The sequence below is a fragment of the Camarhynchus parvulus genome, chromosome 10, assembly GCF_901933205.1.
Source record: "Camarhynchus parvulus chromosome 10, STF_HiC, whole genome shotgun sequence".
NCBI classification, from domain to species: domain Eukaryota; kingdom Metazoa; phylum Chordata; class Aves; order Passeriformes; family Thraupidae; genus Camarhynchus; species Camarhynchus parvulus.
In genome coordinates, this window is record NC_044580.1 from 1,313,417 (window position 1) to 1,338,001 (window position 24,585).

A 24,585-nucleotide genomic window follows, 5' to 3' on the forward strand; every position below is an offset into this window, starting at 1 on the left:
TCAAAAAGATTTTTTTTTCAATAGTGACAATGATGAGAACTCAGGACAGCCAGTTCTAGTAGGCTTAGAAAATGAAATGGCTTATTTGGGGGGGGGGGAAAGCCCTTCCTTGGATGAAGGTATTTATTTCCATTGCTAATTGTAAAATACTTTTATTGTTCACACTGCCTATAATATGTTAATTTACTTCATCCTGAGTGGGGAAAATGTGTTAGTCAGATTTCAGAGAAACTGTGTTTGTGTTCAGTAGCTGAGGTGAAAGTTTAGGTTTTTGTGGAATGAGGAGTTTTTCAGTACTATTTAAAACAAAGTGTATTTTTATTGAGCTTAAACTAAGTGATTTGTCCTTTGCAATTTTTTACAGCTCGAGAAATGCACTCAGGACCTGGGGAGCACATCCAAAGCAGTGGGTTCTTCCATGGCCCAGTTGTTAACTTGTGCTGCTCAGGGCAACGAGCACTACACAGGTACTGCTTTATCCATAATGGCTCTGAAACCTCTGCTGTCCATCACCTTGAGGAAAGGTTTTCTTGTCACAGACTACTTAGATAAAGAAATGACTTCATTTTTTATAGTGCTGATAGTGAATTGTGGTAAGTTATGAAGAATTGAGTGTGACTCACACTTCATAAAAGAACAGTGGTGCAATCTGCTCTGTCTTTAATCAGAATAGATTGGGACATCTGTTGTTTTTGTAAATATGTGCCACTGAAACTGTGAAAGGCTGAAATAAAATGTATTGCATTTTAAAGGTCAGTGCCACTGGAAATGTTGCTATGTCCCTCAGAAGGTTTAAAGGGTGCCTTGGATATGTTTTAAAGCTACAGGGTGCAAACATAGTGGGGACAGCTTGGTGACATTCAGAACTGCATCTCTTCCTAGGTGTTACCAGTTCATGTACAATGCAGCTGCTCTGGCTGATTCATTGAGCACATTTGCATAGTTTGAGGTGAAGCCAATAGGAAACCTGGGCACACAGATTCTACAGTTTATTTTTGTACCTGTACTTTTAGTTTAGAAGCAAAAATGCCTTAATAAGAAAAATGCTCTACAGGAGGGACAAAAGCTTACTTGTAGATGTTAACATGTTCTGTGTCCTTATTCCTGTTAGAAATGAAAGCTGTTGTTGCAAATGCTCCCATAAGATTTTTTGTCTAATATTACTGATAAAATGCATTATGGCAATTACCACTTCATTGGTTATAATTGCATCTGGGCTCTAGAACTTAGAGCTGCTTTCATTTGAAGCAGATGGAATTTCATCAAGACAGCTCATGTTTCTGTCACATAGTTGTGCACAAGTAGGCACCAGGTATCAGGCAAGGGAGCATAGATACTTGCAGCTGATAATGAATAGCTAAATCTAGGAGCTCTTATCATCAGATTGTAGGAAACCCTACAGAGCAATGAGTTCCTTTTCAATAATTTCATAAATAGAAGAAGGAGACCATTATTCACATAGTCCTATGGCTTAGCACTGGAGTTGATTGATGTCCTTTAGCAGAAGGTAATTTTATTACATCCTTTCTGTGACTTCATTCAGTTATTTTTATATGTTTTTACTCACAGTGATGTTAGATTATATCAAGTTGTATCATTCCTAATAATCTCTTTTTTGGTTGCTTGAAGTTAAACTGTTGTTGTGCTGTGGCTCTGAATTCCTGTACACCATTCTTGCAGACATTCACTTCCCCCATAGCTTGGAGTATGAGTTTTTCCTCATCTTCAGGTTTTAGCTTTTCTTCTTTTTCAGTGCCTCACTAGGATGTAGTCACTGGTATGGAGAGCTGTGCCCAGAATGTGGTCTTTGGGCTATAACATTTAATTTATGGCTTCACTACAAGCATTTCAATAAGCAAATGATTCTGTGCATTTCAAATTTGTTCCTGTTAGAAGATTTTCTTTTAAGTTGCATTTGCAGTGTTACTTTGCAATGGGATCATTACCTGCAAGATCATGTCATGAAAAACAAAGATTGTCTTTAAAGGCACTAATAAAATCCTTGGTGCAATGTGACCACAGGAGTTGCTGCCAGAGAAACTGCTCAGGCCTTGAAGACGTTGGCTCAGGCAGCACGAGGGGTTGCAGCGTCTACCAGTGACCCTGTGGCAGCCCATGCCATGCTGGATTCAGCCAGGGATGTCATGGAAGGCTCTGCCATGCTGATCCAGGAGGCCAAGCAGGCCCTGGCTGCCCCAGGGGATGCAGACAGTCAGCAGAGATTAGCCCAGGTAAGCTGGGACTTGAGCAGCTGTGCATGAGTTGTCGAAGACGCAGTGAATTTACTCCAAACCAGCACTGAATAAGGAGAGAGAATGGCAGAAAATAAGGCTGATAGATATTTCAACTTTCTGTTCCTTTCAACAGCTCTCAGACAATAACATCTTGCCTAGGTTAAACAATGCAGGTGGTATAAAGTATGGTATTTTAGTCATCTCTTAGAAAAATATACAAAGATGCAGCTCTGTGCTTTTACTTACAACATATGTGAGGAGACTGCTTGACTGCAAAAGTGAGACAGCCATTAAACTGGTAATTTTCAAAGAAAAGCTCTTTCTCCATGTTACATTCAAAAAAGGAGTGCATGTTTTCTTCATGTGTGGCACCACTATGTTTGAATTCTTTAGGAGTGACAGGTTAATTTTTTACTGATTTGAAAAGTTCTAGAATTGGCCTGCATTGTAAATAATTTCTTATGAAGATATCTTTGTTTTAATCAGATCTTTGTAAAAAGTGGCATGCAACGAATTTCTGTGATTAGTCTATAGATAACTTCAGGGGATTCCCTTATCTGCAGTGCTGCAGCCTTTATCACAGGTGCCAGGAGCAGTTGTGGGGCTGCCCTGCCAACACCATCCTGTCCCATGCATGAGCCTAAATCAAGATTGCAGGGCAACAAACTGAGAAAGATGCAAGCCTCAAAAATGTTCCTGTAAGGGTCAGAATGTAGGAATTGCTGGCTGTGGAGTAGAGGCTGTGCCTCCCATTGATGAGCACTTAAACCTCTCAGTGTGACTGTGTTCACCTGTGTGTTGTAGGTGGCCAAAGCGGTGTCTCACTCCTTGAATAACTGTGTGAATTGTCTGCCTGGACAAAAGGATGTGGATGTGGCCCTAAAGAGCATTGGGGAATCCAGCAAGAAGCTCCTGGTTGATTCGGTAAGATGGCTTTTCATGTGCAAATAGATGTTAGAAAACTGAACAGCAGATCTGAGTTCCTCATGTGTCAAATCATTATTTAGTAAATGAGCCCTAAGTGTAGTTCATTTAAGCTGTGTTTAAGTTTATGCACCTTTGGGCAGCTGCTATTTAGACTGAAATACCATTTTTGTAGTTTTATGGGCAAGGTGAAATGTGTCTGTGACTTGTGAAGGCAATATTAAAATGGTCATAGATTGATATTAACTTTTTGGCTTTGAAAATGGCAAGTTATGACTTAACATTCTGAAGAATATGAAAATTAGAAAATTACAGTTCATTTCCCACCTAGAAGTGATCAGTTTACTTGAAGGAGCATTGTGATCTGTCAAAAAATGCTTGGTCATTTTGTGTAAAGAATAGAATTGTTACTTTGTTTAACTGCATTCATGTCAACAAACCCTTTTTGCATTGGTAATTTGCCAGAAGGTTATAATATTTGAACAGCTTTTTTTTCTGCATTTATCACTGACCTTGCTATCCTGTGAATGAAGGAGGAATTGTGTTTTGATATCTTTGTGCAATGCCTTTTGATAAAACCAGGGAGGTTTTTAGCAAACTGGTTTACTAGAGAGAGTTTAGAGTAATTTTGAAGAGCTGCCAATATTTGTGTCCCTTGAAAAGCTTACAGACTTGTCTGTCCCTTGAAAGAAACAGCAGGACACAAGTTGCTGGACAGATTTCTGGTTGACAGCTGTCCCACAGTTCCAGCTCACTGCTCTGTTGCATTTGGGATTCTCAGCACGTGTTGAACTCTCCATGAAGGGCTGGTGTGATGTGACAGTAAAATACTGAGCTTTGTCTCTTACAGCTACCTCCAAGTTCTAAGTCATTTCAAGAAGCTCAGAGTGAACTGAACCAGGCAGCAGCAGACCTGAATCAGTCAGCTGGAGAAGTTGTCCATGCTACACGGGGCCAAAGTGGGGAGCTGGCTGCAGCCTCTGGCAAATTCAGTGATGACTTTGATGAATTTCTTGATGCTGGTATTGAAATGGCTGGCCAAGCACAAGTAAGTCCTCGATCATGCTAACTGAGGGATAATCTTGGCCATAACCTCTGGCAGTGCAGCACACTGTTTATGCAGCACTACAGTGCAGCACAGCATGCTGCTGTGTGAGGAGATGTTTGTTGTGAGGGAGTCATCTGGAGCTGTTATCTGGAAAGGACAGGACTCAACATTTGCATCTTCCACAGGATGTTGGGATTTGTTTCTGTGTCCAGTGAGAAATACAACTTCATGCTCCTGTGTGCAGTTTGAGCTGCAAAGGTACAAAGGTGTGCTGAACCTGGGAGCTTGTGGAAAGGGCTGCTTCCTTTTGGTGGAACTACCATGGAGCATAAATTAGGTGAATGCTGTTCAAAATGTAGCACCTTTCTTTGCTACTTTTGAAATGCTTTAACTAGATGGAGGAAATGATGCTTTGATATTGCTCCATGGTGCTGTGGACCTGCTAGAGTGGAGCAAGCACTTGAACAGGGCTGCCTAAAATACCATCCTTGGATCTGACAGCAAGCACTTGGACTTGTGTTCAGTGATATAAAATCTGGCAGAGATCTACTCTGAGGAGCTCTAGCAATCAGGAATGTTGTCACACATTGCTGAGCTCATTCCTGGTAGTTGGAGATACCACCTTCAGTTTATCTTAGTGGATACAGTCGTGCTGAGCTACAGTAATTGGTCATTTGGTAATGATTAAGCATAACAAATGTCAGCATATAAAAAGGAATTGTGTATCAGAAGAGATGGGAGGACTTGCAGAAAAAAGAATCTGCAGATGCTTTTACCCTGGTTAGTAGGAGGACCCTGCAAACTGAAGAAATGATTGCCAGAAAATGGCCAGAAGGGCCTGAATATGTCAGTCCTTGGAAGTCATTTATGAAAGATCTCTCTAGAGCAGATAACTCTGTAGATAGAATTGAGTAGAGATATCTGACAGTGGTTGGTGGTTTTTCTCCATCAGGACTTCATCATTCAGGTTCCAGATGTGTAAAGTGAGTTAGGCTCCATATACAGCTGACTCTGAAAGTGAGCAGTAGTGAGGTACCTGACTGTCTCTCTAGCTGTGGACCACACTGACTTTTAGAATGTTTTGTTTGAGGCAATTCAGTGAAGGCAGAGGCAGAAATAATGCTGCAAATGGCTGCTGATGACCTTGTTGCCCTTGTGAATTTGCTGACCCTGCTGACATGGGGGTGGTTATTATTCTGAATTATTAATGGATGATCTTTCAAATGAGGAGGTCTTCTGTGTGTAGTTATTTGGCCTGAACAGAAGCAATACCAGGTATTTTGGGTGAGTAGCAAAATGTAGGGGTAGGGAGGAAGTAGAAGGTAGTAAATATAGAGTAAAAGCTATTCTATCAGCTGAATATTATACAACCCCTTTACCTAAAACCATGAAGTGACTGTTCAAAAAATGGGTTCACTTCTGCTGATCATTGGCAGAAGAATCTAGTCACAGCTGTTTACTGTGAAGATGCAATACTTTTCTGTAATTGGATTTAAATACAGGTTTCCCTTTTCAAGCAACGTCTTAAAATGTACCAAAACATCCAAGTCAGAATGTTGACCAAAGTAAGCTTATAGAAAGTTATTTCATTGGGAAAGATGACTTCCTGGAGGATATTTTTGTGTGAGCAATCCCAGTGAGATGCTGGAGAAGCCTGTGGGCTGCACAAAGGGTGCCAGAGAGCCTACACTGACTGAATAATGTGAAGCAGTTGTGCCAGGCAGAGACACATAAGAGTCTTGTCAACAAAAGCATTGTTCAACAAGTAGGGAAGTTCCTCCATTGCTCATTTGTGAATACTACCACTGTTAGAAGCCAAGCTGTTTGTTGTAAGGGTATTTTTCTGTTATGTAAGTGAAGCTAGAGGCACCTGTCTGGGTGAAGGATGGCTTGAGCCATCCTTCTCTGAGCTCACCTATGTCAGTGGTTCCAGGTGGATAAACAAACTGGGTTTCCATGTGTGCTTTTAGCACACTCTCTTGATTGCTGATTTTGTACTTAATGTTGTGCTGCTGTGGCTTTCCAGACTAAAGAGGACCAGATTCAAGTCATAGGTAACCTCAAGAGCATCTCAATGGCTTCCAGCAAGCTGTTACTGGCTGCCAAATCTCTGTCTGTTGATCCTGGAGCTCCTAATGCCAAGAACCTCTTAGCAGCAGCAGCAAGGTAAGGATGTGTTGCTTGCTTTGTTTTCCTGGGATATTTGCTTTTCTCTGTAGTATTTATATTGTGCTTATATATTCTTCTGCTATTGACAGTTAAGTGAGTGATTGGAACCTGCAGTTCTGTTTAAATGGAAGTAGGCCAGAGGAGAGTTGAGTAGTTCCTCAACTGGGCTAACTTGTTACCCTTGGTGGAAATAGGAACAGATTTTGAAGACTTGGCCTGGTTTCTGAAAGGAACCAGTGTATTTTACCTACTGTTTTCTCACCATCTGTGTTCTGCCAAGGCAATAGCTAACATTAAGCTTCTCAGTCCCTGAAAGAAAAGAAATGGAAAAATAATCTTATATAAAATGTGCTTAAAAATCATAGCTACCTATCACTAACAGTGTGTATGTGTGTGTGATCAGGAATGCTTGAAAGGGTTAGGTACTACATTTCTGCAGTGGAGCATACCCTTACTTTAAGGATTTTAAATCCACTCCCTGAGTAAAGGGCTCCTTAAGGACTCACGCTACTTTACTTTGTTGTGTTTTGTTTAAAAAAATACATCTGTCTTGTCTTCCTGGAAATAAATAACATCTGTGAAAATTATAGATAACCAAAGACAGGCTGCTTAAAAGTGAAGGAGTCACATGAGATTTTGTTACTGCTGCAGCATCAAACTGCTCCAGATTTCTGCTGTAGGCTTGGAGCATTCCTGATTGGAGTGTAGAGGAATTTGACCCCAGTGAAATCCAGGTAGTTGTAAGTTCCTGCCAGGTTGGTATTGCCTCTGTGGAAGCATTTAATAGAAAAAGGGAGGTGAGCCAGGTCAAGCCTTGAGCTGTCCTGTGTGTGTGCTTGTGTGAGACCTTACACAGACACCACAGAGCTGTGGGAAGTTAATACTGCACCGGTTCTGGCTGTGTTTAAGGTGCTGAGATGACACTTACTCCTTTCTCAGACCTGTGTTCTGGCTTGTGACAAGCTTGCCAGGGCTCTCTTCTCTTTCCCTGCTATGATACAATCAGGGTCAAATATTTGTACTTTCTCTCTTATGAAAATGAAAGAAGAGGCACAGCTGCCTTATTGTAAGATAGCTTTCCTTCTCATTTTTCTCTCATCATCTATGGTACTGTGATTAGTCTGGGGGTTTTGCTGGGTTTGTTTTGCTTTCATCCCCATTTGCACCAGCTGTAAGGGACACCAGCTTTTTCAGTAGTCTTGTCTTCCTTGTGGAGGGATTTTTCTTGACCACCTCTGACAGGGCAGCAGCACTGGCTGAGTTCCCTACAGGGTCCAAGTATTTTGTGTGTTGTGTTTGATGAAAACAGATGTGGCCTTTAGGGTCCTAGCATTCCTCTTCCACTCTGGGATTGGTGTTTGAGGGGCCACCTTCCTGGTTCTACTGTGTCCAAATGGTTTTCAAAGTAATGTTTGTACACTGGAAGGATTCCTGGGAGAGGTACCTGGTGTGTAATAATGGTATTTGTGAGACCATGTGGCCTCCTCTAGAAAACTGATAATTCTCTCTTCAACTGCTGACGTTCTCTGAGTCAGTATGAATTGTGTCTCAGATTAAAATCAACAGCAGACAAGATATTTTTGTGTGAAGTTTCTCTGGGAGTGAACAGAAGTTTCAATTTTGTCATATATTCCTATGTCTGTATGCAATGATTATTTTCTGATGCATAGAAATCACTGCTGTTCAGCAGGTGAACACCAGGTCCTCCACAAGGACACCAAGGCTGCTGAAAAGGGTAGGAGTCTCAGATAAACAAGTATGCATTTAGTTTCCATTCTTTTTGCCCTGGAATTTAACATAAACATGTTAAATGTAATAGGCACATCCTGTTTCCTTTTGTAACAGTAGGATACCATCCAGCCAGGTAATCAGGTTATTGATAAGTTATCAAGTGCCTGTTTTCTGAAAGGGAAAGTAATGCAAATGCCATTCAGTTTCCAAGGCCAGAGGAAAGCATATTCTCCATGCACTGCAATTTCACTAATTTTCTCTTCTTCTAGATGCCACTTTCCTGGGTTGTTAGTCATGAGTCTGAAATGAATGTAGCTATAATGAATTTTGTCTGTTATCAGAGCATTCATCAGAAAGACAGACGGTGATGTTGTATGTCAGGTTCAGCCTGTGTGCCTTTGCAGAACTTGTTCTCTGGGGATATAAACCTATGGGAGAATATCAATTATTAGCTAAAGAGAAAAAAGACTGATTCACTAAGAGACTATAGAGATATATAGCAGGGTTGTGTGTATTACAGTATGTCAGACAAGACACAAGGCTTTGCCAGAGAAAGGTAAATAACATTTACTTTACATTCACCATTGTTTTCCATACCAGACACTTGTTTCTGGATCCTTAGGGCTTCTGGGGTGGAAGTTGAGAAATTATTCAGTTAATGTCAGACCTGGAGAAGTGCTAAAAGAAGACCTTTTAGCAGCTACACTATGTCACTGTGCCAGTGTAATAAGCTGGCTGTGGCCTGCTGCCAGGTGGTGTTCTGTCCTTTGTCACCAGTGTTTTCCAGAGGTGCCACCAGTTTGGCTGCTGGGCTCAGCTGTGTAGTGACTGATCCAAGTGTTATATCTTTATGCAGTATACATTTAATGACAAAAGTTTTGCTAAGAGGAATAGTTCAATTTTTAAATCCACCTTTTTTTTTTCCCTCCTGCTTTCCCCAGAGCTGTGACTGAGAGTATAAACCAGCTCATCACACTGTGCACCCAGCAAGCTCCAGGGCAGAAGGAATGTGATAATGCACTCAGAGAACTGGAGGTATTACTCTATTTCAAAAGTTCTTATATTGTTCCCTTTATATTCTGTGTCTGAATAGCTCCTGTTACTGTTCTCTCACTTCATCTGTGGCAGGGGTTTTAACTGTGTACAAGGTGAGCATGGAACCCATATAAACATCTGCTAGGTTTGGCCAGAATGAAATTTGCTGCCCTGTCCCCATCTCCTCTGTCCTGCCCTCCAAAGATGCACTTTAGTCCCTATTATTCATACTTACTGTAACTTAAGGAAGAATCATGACAAGATGGACATTTCTACTACCACCAGTGCACCTGGAGGGAGCTGCAGTATCTTGGTTTTTCCACTTGCAAGAAGTTGTTGCTGACATCCCACTTTAGGATGATGCTTGCAATCTTCTACCTTGACTTTTCTCAGTGTAGATTTTTAGTGCCTTGTTTCTGCCTTCCCTGCCAAACTGATACAATGTGTGTGTCAGTACAGGCTCTTGCAAGATAAGTTCTTGATCCTGAGTGAAAGGTTTGGCTGGCTAAATAATGGGTCAGTTGAGAGACCTCCACTGATCACAGACAGGCCACTGTCAGTAGTAGGAAATAATCTTTTAATTTGAACTAGATATTTATTGTTTACTGTCAAGGTCAAAACATCAAGGGGTTACTGGCCTGTGTGGAGAGCATAAAATACCATTAAACTTTTTATTTCCAGCCCTTAGTGTCACAAGGATACAAAAGTCATTCCAGGATATTGTGATTTTTCTTAATATGCAAGTCCATATTGATTTCACTTTCATCAGAAGGATTAAAAGTCTTTTCTGCATGATATTTGGCAGTAAAATAGTGTTCCTTAAGACTTGAAAAAAGGCGTGCTACAGATATTTTAATGTATAAAAGAATTAGCCTCCTGCATTTTGCAACTTTTTACAAGTTTCGTTATCTGACTGCATTCATTCTTCTCAATGAATATGTGACTGATTGTCACATTGTTATATTCAGGACTTAGAATCACCTCAAAAAAAGAAATTAAACCCAACTATATGTAGTTTCCTGACAGAAAATTTTCCTGTGTTGGGGGAATCTGACACTGTAAGAGGCAGGCAGGTGGTGGATGTGTACTCAGTTCAGTACCCCTTTGTGTTTCCAGACAGTGCTCCACAAATGGCAGCTGTTTTTCTTATCACTTCTTTAAATCTGGTTATGAAATTTAAAATAGTACTGAAAACATGTGTTACACTGCTGACACCTGACAGAAAACCAGATTGCCTCATGTCAAGCTGAGCACCTCTGACCATATATCACTCATCACAAACACGAGGTAAACCTGAATTTCCAAGAGATTGGTGGTGCACAAACATGGAGTTCCCAGAGCTCAGTTCCTGTCAGGTGTGGTTTCCTGCATGGCACACCCTTGGGGAGTGTGTAGCTTTGGCTGCTTGCTGGAGACAAACATGGAAGATTACACTGGGATAAACAGAATAGGCAGGATGGTCTGTGTTCTTCTCAGCTCAGTATTTCAGACTGTCAGTAATCAGTTGCTTTCATTATTTCAGACAGTTAAGGGAATGCTGGATAACCCCAATGAGCCTGTGAGTGATCTCTCATATTTTGATTGTATTGAGGGCGTCATGGAAAACTCCAAGGTAATTTCTTTTTTCCACCTCTGTTTCTGTTATAAAATATGTTTGGATTTTCAAGAGTTTCCACATGCATATTGAACATTAGAGGTGCAGTCAGTGTTTATAGCTAACATGTCTGCTACACTCCTTGATAAACTCTGCCTGAGATAGGTCTCTTAGAGGTGATTTCAGGTCTTGGTCACTTAGAAGGTGTATTGCCTCAGTAAGAAATTTTTAATTAAGTGACAGGTACACAATGCTCTGAAAGCTTCTCCTCTCTCCCTCCCTCTCCTGTGCACTAGACAGCATGTCATACTTTGGGTGCTGTATTTTGACTGCAGCTCTGTTAGAACAGCCCAAAGCATGAATGGGAGGGCTTGACAATGAAATCCCCTTGTATTGTGCTGTGCAGAACAGCTCTGCCAAATGTCTGAGCAGTCCAGACACCCCACCACATCAGAAAACCTGTGGGAAACCTCTTCAGTTACTTTTAATCAAACTCTGCTGTACATTTTCCTTTGAAGCTGGCTTTTGTGTCCTTATTATTTGATTTGTTGGAATGATCTCTTATTCCTTCTTCTGTAAAAGAAAAAGAAAGTACCTAATGGATGTGTGTGTCATCTTGCATCTAATGCTCTACTGCAGTCAGAGCTCATTTTGGATTTTAAATCCAAGTGAACTGAATTCAGTGGGACATAATGTGGGAATTGATGTGCATTCTGACCCTAAGATGGTTCCAGAAGTCTAGGTGCAGTTTCATTCCCACTGAGCTTCAGTGAGTTTGGTTACAAAGATGATCCTGTAGGTGTCAACAGCATCTGCAGGATTGCCATGCAGGCTGCATGAAATGCACCTAGTGCCAGGTCAGCTGTTTTGACTAATGGATGACAGCAAAGTGAATGAGGGGTAATTCTGCACCCTCTCAGTCACTTGAGCTGCAGCAGTGTTCTGTTCCCTGTCAGTCCAGTGTTGGTGTGCATGCCTGATCCCTCACACCACACAGAGCAATGAGCCCACTTCAGTGATGTCTAAAAATCCTGAAGCTGAGTCCAGGGGTTTTATGGGCCAAAATTGGTTTCAGGCCAGCAATTGCTTGCCTCTAAGTGGAAGGGATGGATATCTGGAAGATAACTTTGTTTTTTTAATTTCTGAGGTTCTTGGAGAATCAATGGCAGGCATTTCCCAGAATGCAAAGACTGGGGATCTTCTAGTCTTTGGAGAATGTGTTGGAGTTGCATCCAAGGCTCTTTGTGGCCTCACAGAGGCAGCAGCTCAGGTAAGAGACTGAAGGCTGTAAAGCAATTAAGTTTTTATGTTTTAGCAAGCTCATGTTCTGGGTCTGTAATCTGAAATTCACTTCCCTGTGGTCAAGCAAGTGATGAGTTTGTATTACACAGTGTGTTCTGTGTAAATCACAGAAATTGCACAAACTGCAGGAGGAGCAGAGTGCAATAACATGAGTATTTTCTAAGGAAGCTTTGCTGAGGATAAAGCAAAGCTGCAGCATATGGAATTCATGTTTCTAGCTCAAGCTCAGAACTGTTATATCATAGAGAAATGCACAAAAAAGCCACAATTAAAAGTAATGAATCAAGTTCGAGTTTGTAGAAGTTCTTAAGGAGCACTACAAGTTTCAGACATTGGAACTAAGAAGAAACCTGTTTCAGCTGTTCAGATACTTATGGAGTAACCAAAGTTTTAAATTAGGGTCTGATTTCTTTGGTTTCACTGATCTGATAACTGAGTGAACTATAAAGAGCTGATACAGTCACCTTGAAGGATTTGGCTGTGGGGAATTGTGCTCTGCATCTGAAAACCTCTTCTTAATTTCCCCAAATGTATAATGCCTTGCTATGGACTAAATCTCCTCCACATCTAACTCTGAGTTGCCTTACTGGCATATTAAGGTGACAGATAATTGTACCTGTAATAGAGATGAGGAATCTTCATACATGATTGTGTCAGTTCAGATAAATTGTGGTTGTTGAGAGGCATGAAACTTATACCTGAGAGAGGAGGTAAAGTTGGCCATCAGACACCTTGAGCTGCAGTGAGACCAGCAGCTGCAGGCCTGGTGGGATCTGCACTCAGCAGAAGTGCCATTGCTGGATTGCTTTTACAGTCTTGACAAAAACCTCCACTGCCTCCAACTGTGGCTAATACAGTAAATAATTGCCAGTACCTGTAATCTTTAAAGCTCTCTCCATTGGCTGTGCAAGTGACAAGCAATGCTTTCAGGAACAGCACTTGTCTAAACAGTGGACTGTTAGTTTTGTTTCACTAATTAAATTTTGCAAGTGTAAGGGTATGTTTTCTTGGTTTCAGTGGATTCTGGCGTTGTATTGCTAAAAACAAATGGTAATTGTATTTCACAGTATGATTTCTGAATAATCTCTGACCACCATGTGCTATGACATATGGCCAGCTTACCAGAGATCCTACACACAATTAACATGACTTAATAGGATTGTTTTCCTCTTTTCCCCATTTGTAGGCTGCTTACCTGGTCGGTATCTCAGATCCAAACAGCCAGGCTGGTCAGCAGGGCCTCGTTGACCCAATCCAGTTTGCCCGTGCCAACCAAGCGATCCAGATGGCCTGTCAGAACCTGGTGGATCCAGCGAGCAGCCCATCCCAGGTGATGCAGAGGGACCATCCCTGTTGGGACACAGGACTTTGCTTTGTTCCTGTCCATTCTGAGGAGTTTTGGTTGGACTCTGTTGCCTGGCTTTGGATGCTGGTGTTGCAGAGCTGCAGTGTGGTTACTGTCCCACAGTAACCTCATTGTGCCTGTTCTGTGCTGGTTTTTACAGGTCCTAAACATTGTGCCTGTTCTGTGCTGGTTTTTACAGGTCCTAAACATTGTGGTTTAAGACATTATTCCTGTTCTGTGCTGGTTTTTACAGGTCTTATCAGCTGCCACCATCGTGGCCAAACACACGTCTGCTCTGTGCAACGCCTGTCGCATTGCTTCATCAAAAACAGCAAATCCTGTTGCCAAGAGACACTTTGTGCAATCTGCCAAGGAAGTTGCAAACAGCACTGCTAACCTGGTTAAAACTATCAAGGTACAAATGCTGCTCAGTTGTGCTTTCTTCCTCCTTTGTGATTTAGAGGGTTTTCTTGTTTGGTTTATCCCCCCTGTTGAGACAAAATCAGAACAGTTATAAATATCTTTTTATATTCTTGGGCATGCATGCTTTAAAAAATCACTAATTAAATTTTTGAAGATCTGAATTGGAAAACATGTTCAATGGCATAACTGCTGAATTCAAGTTGAAAAAATTGGGCAGTTTTAATATTAGGAGAGGCAGCTGGCCCACCAGTATGATGGGATTGATGTATTTAATGATCTTGCACTATAAGAATAATCTGCAAACAACTGAATGTGAAGGTTTTTAATGGTGTTAAGTTCTCCAGTATATGGAGGCTTTTGGAGCTGTTTCTGACAGCTTTAACTTAACATTAAAGGGGAAAAAAAAGGAATAAATAATAGTGGGAACCAAACAGAAGCCGTTTATGTTGCTAGTAGTCTCTTAATAGTAACCTTTCATTTTCCAGATTCCTTCCAGCAATTTGGTAGGGAGTAGGTTTTTCTCATGCAAGCAGAAGTAATACTTGTGAAGCTGTGGAGAATTCACAATTCTGAACACTTCTGGAAGCCATTAACTGATCTAATCTGATTTCATTAGCTGAAATGTTTATTCTGATTGTGAGAGAGATCAGTTGACTTGCATGAAAATGAGAGCAATATATTACTGGTTTGCTTAAAACAGAAATAACTAAGAATTTTCAAAACCAGTCCATAGAAAACAACCACCTTCACAAACCACAAAAAGGTGGGAGTTAGCCCCTTCCACCCTTTGGAGTGTGAGGTCCTAGGACACTTGAGAGACTTGAGTCTCATCAGAGAGAGACCTGAAAGATTCATCAGAGTGCAATGACAGAAAACCTGCAGCAGTTTAAAGTTTAGGGTCAGTAACCAGCTGAGGAAGGAAACACTCCTAAAAGATCATATTCTTTGCATCAGTCTTGTTTGTGAAGGAGCTTTCAAATATCCTTAACATGCAGTGGTTTAAAACTAGGAAGACTTAAGCCATCTTCCTTCCATTTTGCTAAAGAAACCTGTTCAGAGAGAGCTCAATGCTGATTTCATTTCCAGGCACTGGATGGAGATTTCTCGGAGGAGAACCGCAACAAGTGCAGAACTGCCACTGCACCTTTAATAGAGGCTGTGGAAAATTTGACAGCATTTGCTTCAAACCCAGAATTTGTCAGCATCCCAGCACAGATCAGCACTGAGGTAAAGCAGGATACTGCATTTCCAGCCTCCAAAAGCTGGAAATGTTGAATTAATCCTTTGTTGGGAGAGAGTGAGTGTAAAGACCCCACAGTATTTCCTTGGGTTTCTGGGTGTTCTCAGGGCATTCTGCTGTCTTGTGTTTAACCTCTGGCCTTGGCTTTTCTACCAGCAGGATGCACAGTTTGGCTACAGTAAGTGCTGCAAGTCTGCTGTTAGCAAAGCCATACAGCACAGGGGATTTGCATGTTTTGGTAGCTGGATCCTTCCATGCAATACAATAGTAAATATCCTTTGTTTTCCCTCAAGAGCAGTTTTAACAAATGGAACCTAGTTAGTTCTGACAAGAATCAAAGGGATGTCCCTGGGTTTTTTCCTTTTTGCCCACAAGTTCGCCATCCTCAAACTGTGTAACTACAGCAGAGTAGAATGTGAAGAGACTAATAAAGGATTCATTGGGTTTGGGGTTTTTCACAGGGAAAATATAAAAAAGCAAACCCCTCAAGCTCTGTAAAAGCTTTGGAGTAGAGATCATGTGTTGTTACTGGCCCCCTAAGGGCTGCTTCCTGCTTTTGTCAGGCTCTGCTCCAGATGGCAGTATCAGATGATGCAGTAGCTGTTGCAATCTTACAGCTGTGGGGCTGTAACTGAAATCTAAATGTGTCCTCCAGGTCTGTGGTACCTGAGTTTATCAGACTATAAAATAAAATAAAATAGATACACAAATGAAAACCCAGTCAAGAGTCATCAGTCATCACTTGAAGTAAGTCTGACTGGGGAAAGGGCACATCTGTTGTTGACAAGAATTTTTGTGACAAAGTGTATTTTCAATGATATTTCTGTAGTCTGCAACTCGACAAGGCATTGTTTCTCAGCTGGGAAATGCATTTCTTGAGACATGTTTCTTAAGTATGTTTCAGAGAAAGCTGTTGGACAGATGATTTTTGTTCTGTGTTGACTATCTGTGAATATAATAGTACAATGGAGGAGATTATAATTCCATTTTAACGCTGTTAATTAAATAGACTTTTAGGAGCACAAAGTGTGGATGAACTCGAACAATAATTCAGATATTCCTTCTGTTCTTATACCTTCCTGACCACAGGGATCACAAGCACAGGAGCCAATTCTGGTTTCTGCTAGGACAATGTTGGAGAGCTCATCTTTGTTGATCAAAACTGCCCGTTCTCTGGCTATCAATCCCAAAGACCCTCCTACATGGTCTGTACTAGCAGGGCATTCCCATACAGTCTCAGATTCTATCAAGAGTCTTATTACCTCTATCAGGTATGTCTTTTATAGTAATTGAGCAACTGTTCATAAAGAAAAACGCCATATGGCCATTAGCACTGTGTTCTTTTTCTCTGATGGAAATTACTCTGTGATGCACAATATCTCCCCAGTTACACTGGGTGTTTAATCATAATTGATGACTGCAGCACCCTGCAGCACAGGGCTGTTCTGTGTTTGTGTTCTGTTTTCCTTCTCTGGTTCCACCCCTAATTCACTCTAAGGTAAAAGTAATAATGAATGCTGTGGAAAGTGAACACTAGCCAATATTACCTCCATGTAGATCGTGTAGCAACATATGGGAAATGGGTTTTTTTGGTTTTTTTTTTTTTGTTTCTTTTTTTTTAAGAGGTCCTGTGTGCATTCAGGAAAGACCCTGCTCCTTGCCATTGTGCTCAGCTGAGTGTTTGTCTTGCAGGGACAAGGCCCCCGGGCAGCGCGAGTGTGATTTCTCCATCGATGGCATCAACAGGTGCATCAGGGACATTGAGCAGGCCTCGCTCGCTGCTGTGAGCCAGAGCCTGGCCACCAGGGATGACATCTCTGTGGAGGTGAGGCAGAGAGCAGGCACAAACACAGCAGTGCTGGACACCCTGCTGCTCAACCACAGCACAGTCCACTGCCAGGGAAGGGAGAAATGTCCTTACTGGGGTCTTTCTAGGCAGAGCCATACACAGACAAAAGTGTATCACTTCTTCAACAATCCCAAAATCACCAGGGAGTAGTAGGGGAAAGTAGTTATTTTTTACTGCCACCCACATGTTACTGAGTCCCTGTGCTGATATGACAGACTGACAGAGTTTTTGTGGTGCCTTGCCATGGGGAAGCCAGGATTAGTTTCTGAAGATTTTTAATAAATTTGTTTCTGAAGCTGGTCTGTTACTAGAAGTCCAATGACATAAATATCAATGTTCTTTATTCTTAATGCCCAGTTTGTCCTTTGATAAGTGAAATTTGAAGTTGATATTGATATGTTCTCTTAAAGAAAGCTTCCTTCTCTGCCCTCTTCAGTGTGTCAACTCACACTGAGATTCTCATCTTGGTATTCATGTATTTGCACACTGTTGCTTCTTGAACTGACATGTTTATTGCAGTGGTTCCTTTGGGCTGTAACACTGCATACTAGAAACGTGTCAGACCAAATGAAGCTGTGCAAAAGAAGTCATTGCAGGAAATATGTTATCATTCATTTTAATTGAAATGCAGTTATTGTGTTCACCATGTTGAACTGAAGTAAATGTTACCAAAAATGGCAGCTATAAAGCAATAAAGGAATGTAACAAAGGGCAAAAATAATTTTTTTTTCTGTTCCCTATCATGAGGGTGACCTTAATCCTGACAGCTGCCAAGACATCAAGTGCCTCTGAATTAAAAGCCAGTATTTATGTCTTGGCCAGGCCACTAATGTGCTTTTAATGTGTTTACTTCTGTCCTGCAGATCGTATTCAGGAGGTCACTCCTCATCTCTGTCCTTCAGAGATGTGACATTTTTCCTTCGCCAGTGGACTTGTCCCACTTGCTTCAAAATCTGCAGCAGAGTTTTTTGTTCTTGCATTGTATTTTTTGCTTTGAAAAATGTTTTTTCACACTTAAATCAGAGCTCCTGATAGTTTTCTGATTAGAGCAGTGATATTAATTCTTTGTCAGATCAAAAATAGCTTGGGAGGTGTCAGGGGGGCCCTAATCACATTGCAGTGAGAAAGAACACCTAGCCCTGAGTTTGCTGGTGTCAGCACTCTCTCCCCAGATCTGTCATATAAACCTAAGAGGAGCAGGCCCATCTCAGGGTTGCTGTTGTTGAAAGAGGATAAGGGAGAAGAAAGGAGCCAGTATGTGAGGAAAACTACCAGTGTGGATTTCTGCATTCTGCCAGAGGGGGTCACTTGAACAGCTTTGAGGATGTTGGCTGGTCCAAGGGTGATTGTCAAGTGTACAACTGGATGAGAGAATAGCTGTGACAGCAACTGACAATTTCTCTCTCTTTTAGGCTCTACAGGAGCAGCTGACATCAGTTGTACAGGAAATTGGCCACCTCATTGATCCCATAGCCACTGCAGCTCGGGGAGAGGCAGCTCAGCTGGGGCACAAGGTACTGTGCTGCCATGACAGAGGCATTTGAGATCTTGGACAGCTGAATGTTAGGGGACACCCCAATCTGATGGCAGTTTCCCTTCCTATGGGAATGCAGAAGAACACATTTGTAATGAGAAAAAAAATGAAATTTTAAAATACTCAGAGCCAAGACCAAATAAAGCTTTTTACATTTTGGGCCAGAGGGGAGAAATTCTTATTGAGGTTTTTGGATAGGGGCTTTGTGTAAATGTCTCTCTCTCCTCTGCTATATGGAGTGTAAGTGGAGTCAAGCTCATGCTTGTAGGATGTCTGTCCAAAAAAACAAATGTTAGAATGCACACACCAAAAGCATATTTACCATGGTTATTGCAAGATATAGAAGTTTCTCACGTAGCAAGTTCTCATCCTGTATACTCTTGAGAGTAAAAACTGCAGAGGCAACAAAGATTGAGAGGTTCCTCCCTTGCCCAGAGGAGATGCTTTTGAGGGATGCTCTTGAATAGCATGTGGTTCCTGTGACAGTCTTGAACAGTTTGATGTAACCTCAAGGGACCATGTGCTTGTGGAGGAGGAGACCTGTGGCTTTGCAAAGGAGTTGGGCAGTGAGGGCAGACCCAATCCCTGGGCACATGATCCAAACCCAATGCTGTACACTGCAGAAGCATTGTGCTCCTTGAGCTAACCCACATCCCAGTGGTAAGCAGGGAATGTGTTTTCTGTGTTTCACCTGAGAGGTGTGGTTAATGGATTTCTGGGGTTTTGGCTTTCTTAGGTAACACAGCTGGCAAGTTACTTCGAACCCCTTGTTTCAGCTGCAGTTGGTGTGGCATCCAAGACACTGAATCATCAGCAACAGATGACTGTGTTGGACCAGAGCAAGACTCTAGCAGAATCTGCCTTACAGATACTGTATGCTGCCAAAGAAGGGGGAGGAAACCCCAAGGTAAGGTGGTTGTGTGGCATTAAGGGTGAGAGAGGAAGGCAAGAATGGCAGAAAACCCAGCACGTACCTGCTGTACAGTCAAGGGATATGTTTGCAGTCCAAGTGCCAGTGACAGCTCTTCTGGTGTCTCCTGAGTGGAAACATTTCTCCAGGACAGGATTCCAGTCTTCTCACAGCATTGTCTCAGGGGACACAAAGTCAGGGTATGACAGCAGCAATCTAGACTCTCATAGAGAAAGCAAAGGGTTAAAAAGCAGGGCTTGTCTGGTGCATGGCCCAATGGTTTGGGGACCCTTGGCAGGAGAGAGCAGCATTACACAACTCAGGTGCCATTGGTGACTTACAGAGAGCTGCTGTCTTTAGAGGACATTTAAAAAGGCTGTGGCACCTGAGGCTGAAAGTGTCATGTGCACAGTGCCTTGTAGAAGTTACCAAGTTCTGTTCTGTCTGCTTTGCTGCAGTGTTTTTACTTGCCATCTTTGCCCAGAAGTGTTAATTTCAGTGCCTTTACTGTTTTAATTTCTTATGCTTCTGATTCACACATTGTTTTGCAGAGAGAACATCTCTGAGTATCTCGGTTCTCTCATTCTGTGTCCTCCAGGCATCTCACACTCACGATGCCATCACTGAGGCTGCACAGCTGATGAAGGAGGCTGTGGATGACATCATGGTCACTTTAAATGAAGCTGCAAGTGAAGTTGGCATGGTTGGAGGTATGGTAGACTCGATTGCAGAGGCAATGACCAAGGTGAGCATAGAAATAAACCCCTTTCTCACTTTGTGTTTGAAAGCTGATCTCCATTGCAGAGCTTTGGACAAACTGGTGCTGATTTAGTGTTCAGTTGTGAAATGTTGTCACAGGAAACCTGAAGATTATTTGATTTTGCATATTGTAAAATCAAACTGATGTGGGCCATGGTGCTCACGTTTACAACCTACGTGGTTCCTGTCAGTAGAATTCCTACAAAATACTTTGTTCTGTAATATTCTGGCATTTAACTATCATCTTAGGTCAAGTGACCTCTTACTTTTGCTTCCTTTTTTTTCCCCTTATCTTTCATGTTAGTCTCTTAAATGAACAGCAGGCCAACCTTGAAGCAAGTTACTTTCGGAGAAGATGTCAAAGTCTGAAATGCTCTGCTGTGCTTTGTAATGCAATCTACTGAAGATGTATAGTTGCAAACTGTATAGAAGTTCAATCCAAATATTTGGCTTTTCCCATCCTGACTTAAAGATTAAAGACTTTAGCATATAAAGAAATCTTACATTATCTTCTGTCACGAACATTTTGGTTTGTAACTGTTGCACCTTTCTCTGTATTAGCTGAGAAGAGCAAATTATTTGATCTTGCATGAGAAGCAAACCTCATGCTCAAAAACTGTACTTTGCTCTGTACATTCTCTGCATCTCCCATACTCATAACCTGGGCTCAAGTATTTGCTGAGCTTCTTTGTACATCCTGGTGCACTATTTTCACTTGAGATCACAGAATTGAATATATAATACAATTTTACTGTTGCCTGTAAAGTATGCTGTTTATTGTGAATTTTTAATGCTGTGGTTTTCCCTCTGTCTTGCAGCTGGATGAAGGTACACCTCCAGATCCCAAAGGAACTTTTGTTGATTATCAGACCACTGTGGTGAAATATTCTAAAGCCATTGCTGTTACAGCACAGGAAATGGTAAGAAATTACCTTGACAGGGTCCAAACTCTGTGTGTGTAAGGAACATGGAATTATCCGCGCAGTATTGAGACACTCTTGATCATCAAATTTTCAATAACCTCACCTCTTTGGGGGTAATGGAGCAAAAGGAGTGATGATCTTGTTCATTTGACTCTTGCATCTTAGTGGTATAATCATGGAGGGGTCCTCTACAGGAGGAGCCCTGGATTATATTGTGGCTCTTCTGCATAAAAGTTCTTTATTTGGCTCATTTTTGAGGAGAAATAAAAAGAAAACTGCATGCTTTTTCATCAGCCCATTTAACTGGGCTGAAATGCCACCTTTTGTTTATCAATGACTTTAGGATACTTTTTCACACTTACTGTTTCATATAGCCAGTGAAATAACGTCAGTGTTTTCAGAGCTCTATAATGCTTCATGAATGAATGCAGATCAACATCCCACACTGTCCTTTTCTTTCATTTCTATGACTCACCTGGGTTTAAAAAAAGAAAAAAGTGACACCTGTTGAACTGAGGTTTTTCTTGACTTGTTTCACAGTAATGCATAATGTGTCTTCCCTTGGAACAGTACAGTGGTTGCTAATTTGTTGTTGAGAGAGTTGAGGTGACTGTTCATGAGTGCTACAGACAGGATTGTTCATGAAGTTGATTGCTCTTGCAGTCAAGACAGGTCCATGATTCTGCTATCTATGACAGTAGAAACTGGTCTAAAACTAGTTTTGTCCCAGGAATGGACCTCCATTGCTTTTACTTACATTAATTTGAGACAGAAGAACTATCTCTGTTAAAAGATAGGAATTTTCTAAAGAGAGATTCAGTTATTTGTACTGACATTCTACTGAGACATTCTGTGTCATCCTGCCTATTTCTTCTCCATCCTGTTCCCTCATCTGAGATGTGTTTTGCGTTGGTCCTCAGATTTTTTCCATTTCCATGCTTCCACATCTCAGCTGAGGCTGATGGGGATTAGCTCACCTTTGACAAAATGAGATGGCTGTGACACACAAACCCCACTTTCCTTCCCAGTCTGAATAGCTGTACCTGGCCAATGGCCCCTCTGTGTCAGAGTGAAGTATTGGCTCTAACTGCTGCTCTTGGATTCCTCGGTATCTGCAGCACCTGCCCAGTTGCCATGACTCTAATAAAGCATGTTTGCTTGAGTTTCCTCTGGAATTCTTGCTGGAGGACACGTCCCTTCCATGGCAAGAAGATTACCCCATTTTATCAGCGTGGCCAAACAGATGAGTGTGCTTCTAATCTGGGGTGTATTAACAAGTTATTCTCATGCCTGTCAATTTTCTGTTTCTCTTGCCTGTGTTCTTTTTGCAGATGACTAAGTCGGTTACTAACCCGGAGGAGCTGGGAGGACTGGCATCGCAAATGACCAATGACTATGGGCATTTGGCTCTGCAGGGCCGAATGGCTGCAGCTACGGCAGAACCAGAGGAGGTCTGCAGCTTTTAGACCTCTTCATTCTCTGTACATGGTGGTGTTAACAAGGGTGTTCTTTTACTGTGAAGAGCACAGTAAAGGTGACAAGCCTTGTTATAAGAATTGCCCAGTCAAAAAACAGAAATCCGTTGTCAAAACCTCTGTCTGGCTTTAGAAAGAAACACCTCGGGATAAAAGTGGATAATTCCATAGACCACAACAGAACCTCCTAAATTACTTGGAGCTTTCACTTACACGCAACTTGCAAATACAATGAAAACTCTTAAAACTCTTAACTTGTTACTATGTGGCTTTCCTTCAATCTTGCATGTTTTGACAAGTTACAAATATTTATATGCTTTTTTTATCTCGCCTGTAAGTGATTTTAAGTACACCTTGCTGTCCTAAAACTGAGATTCATGCAAGCAGTCGGAGCACAAATGCCTTTTGCTGAAGGACATCATCCATAGCTCAGAGTTGGAATGTGATGTGGGAGAAGTATCTTACTTGCCTTGTGCTAAGTGAGGAGGATGGGCTGTTTGCCTCAGTTGCATTAACCTGTTGTGGGAGTTGCTGCATCTTCTCTGAGCACAACTGCACAGCCCTTCCACCCCCCTCTTCTTACTGGAGCATAGACAAACTTTGTCAAGATGGGGTAGAGGATATCTCACCTTCTCCAGATGTATCAGATTATCTACATAAAAGTCTTTTAAAGCGTTTTTGACTTTGTGCTTACACATCCTGCTGATAGACTTAAGTGTTTTGTGCTCATCAGCTACATGAAAAGCAATGCCTTGCACTTGGCTCAATATTGTTAAATTGAATTACGATTTCTGCATGTTACTTTGTGCCTGAGGTTAAAATAATTCCATTTGTGATACTAATGGCTGTGATTCCTGCTCATGTATTAATCCCAAATCACACTGGAATGAGGGCATACATGCAGGGACTACAGCTATCATGTTTCAAAACAGGGACTGCACATATTAAGATGTGGGATTATTAATAAATCAGAAGAAGTAATAGCAGAATTTTCCCCATTTCAGTGATCCACATGGATGTGATAGATTCTGGAGCGTGAAGACTGTGCAAGGTTCAAAACCAAGCAAAGAGAATCACATACTTACTTTTTGACCCAGTTTCAGCAGTGAACAGTATAATGTGCTTTTACCTGTTGAACATACCTTGAGTACAGCTCATGCTGGCAGGGCAGTTCTGGACGATGCAGTAGCATTGTTTAAATGTGAAGTTGCTTGAATTATGTCCCTTTGACTCAATTACCTACCTTACCCTTCTCTTTCTGAGTCATTCCTGCCCTGTAGCCTTTATAGGGTTGTGCTTCATGTGTAGATGGAATTACATCTGTGCTTTTTTTCTGATCTTTGGAGAGGATATAGTGGTGGGCAGAATATTGATATTCACCAGAGAGATGGTGTTTCCATTTCTGTCGACACAGTGTACCAGCATGACATTTATTTATTTGCTTTCTTCCTTTTTCCCTGTGCCTTCTTTGCCATCTAGATCGGGTTCCAGATCAGGACTCGGGTGCAGGAGCTTGGCCATGGGTGTATATTTCTTGTGCAAAAAGCTGGAGCTCTCCAGATTTGCCCTACAGACAGCTACACCAAAAGGGAGTTGATAGAATGTGCTCGTGCTGTCACAGAAAAGGTAGGCTCCTTTCCTTGTTACCCCACAGCGTTTGTCTACCCAGCTTCCACTGGGAGTAAACCAGTCAAACTGGATTCAGGAAAGTGTTTCTTTTAACTTTGCACTGTAGTACAATAGTGTCTGAATTACCCAAAGGTCTTGCTTCTCTTTCAAGCATTCAGTGTTCATGTGCTGGATTAGCCCATGATTAGTCCTTCCTCAGGCCTTGCAATAAAACTTCAACCTCCTGTCAGAGGGAGATTGTTTTGGACCAATATCCTAAGATGTGAGATGGCTCTTGTGCCTTATGAGGCACTCCCTGGCCACAGTTACTGTGAGGTTGGTCAGTGACACGTGGTTTCATGCAGCAATGTTCTCTCCTTTTAGGACAGAAGTAACTGCCTAGAACTGCATCTTCAAACTCTGGGGCTTCTTGTTCCTTGGAAACATCCCCTTCAAATAAATGGCCTGGGTAGTTTTGTTGA

General features: G+C 41.7%; 1 protein-coding gene across 5 annotated transcripts in view; it reads left to right on the top strand.

Moving 5' to 3' along the window:
* TLN2 (talin 2) overlaps positions 1-24,585 on the top strand; it is a 142,050-nt gene that overhangs the window by 90,075 nt on the left and 27,390 nt on the right. For all 5 annotated transcript variants that reach the window (XM_030955643.1, XM_030955642.1, XM_030955646.1 and 2 more), the window contains 19 exons: positions 365-467; positions 2,023-2,231; positions 3,039-3,158; positions 4,009-4,206; positions 6,233-6,372; positions 9,048-9,141; positions 10,664-10,753; positions 11,883-12,005; positions 13,224-13,367; positions 13,636-13,797; positions 14,892-15,032; positions 16,135-16,316; positions 16,738-16,870; positions 18,307-18,408; positions 19,165-19,335; positions 19,937-20,083; positions 20,916-21,017; positions 22,352-22,471; positions 23,975-24,121. In XM_030955643.1, coding sequence (XP_030811503.1) covers positions 365-467; positions 2,023-2,231; positions 3,039-3,158; positions 4,009-4,206; positions 6,233-6,372; positions 9,048-9,141; positions 10,664-10,753; positions 11,883-12,005; positions 13,224-13,367; positions 13,636-13,797; positions 14,892-15,032; positions 16,135-16,316; positions 16,738-16,870; positions 18,307-18,408; positions 19,165-19,335; positions 19,937-20,083; positions 20,916-21,017; positions 22,352-22,471; positions 23,975-24,121 — 2,628 coding nt within the window. The remainder of the gene's footprint in view (positions 1-364; positions 468-2,022; positions 2,232-3,038; positions 3,159-4,008; positions 4,207-6,232; positions 6,373-9,047; positions 9,142-10,663; positions 10,754-11,882; positions 12,006-13,223; positions 13,368-13,635; positions 13,798-14,891; positions 15,033-16,134; positions 16,317-16,737; positions 16,871-18,306; positions 18,409-19,164; positions 19,336-19,936; positions 20,084-20,915; positions 21,018-22,351; positions 22,472-23,974; positions 24,122-24,585) is intronic.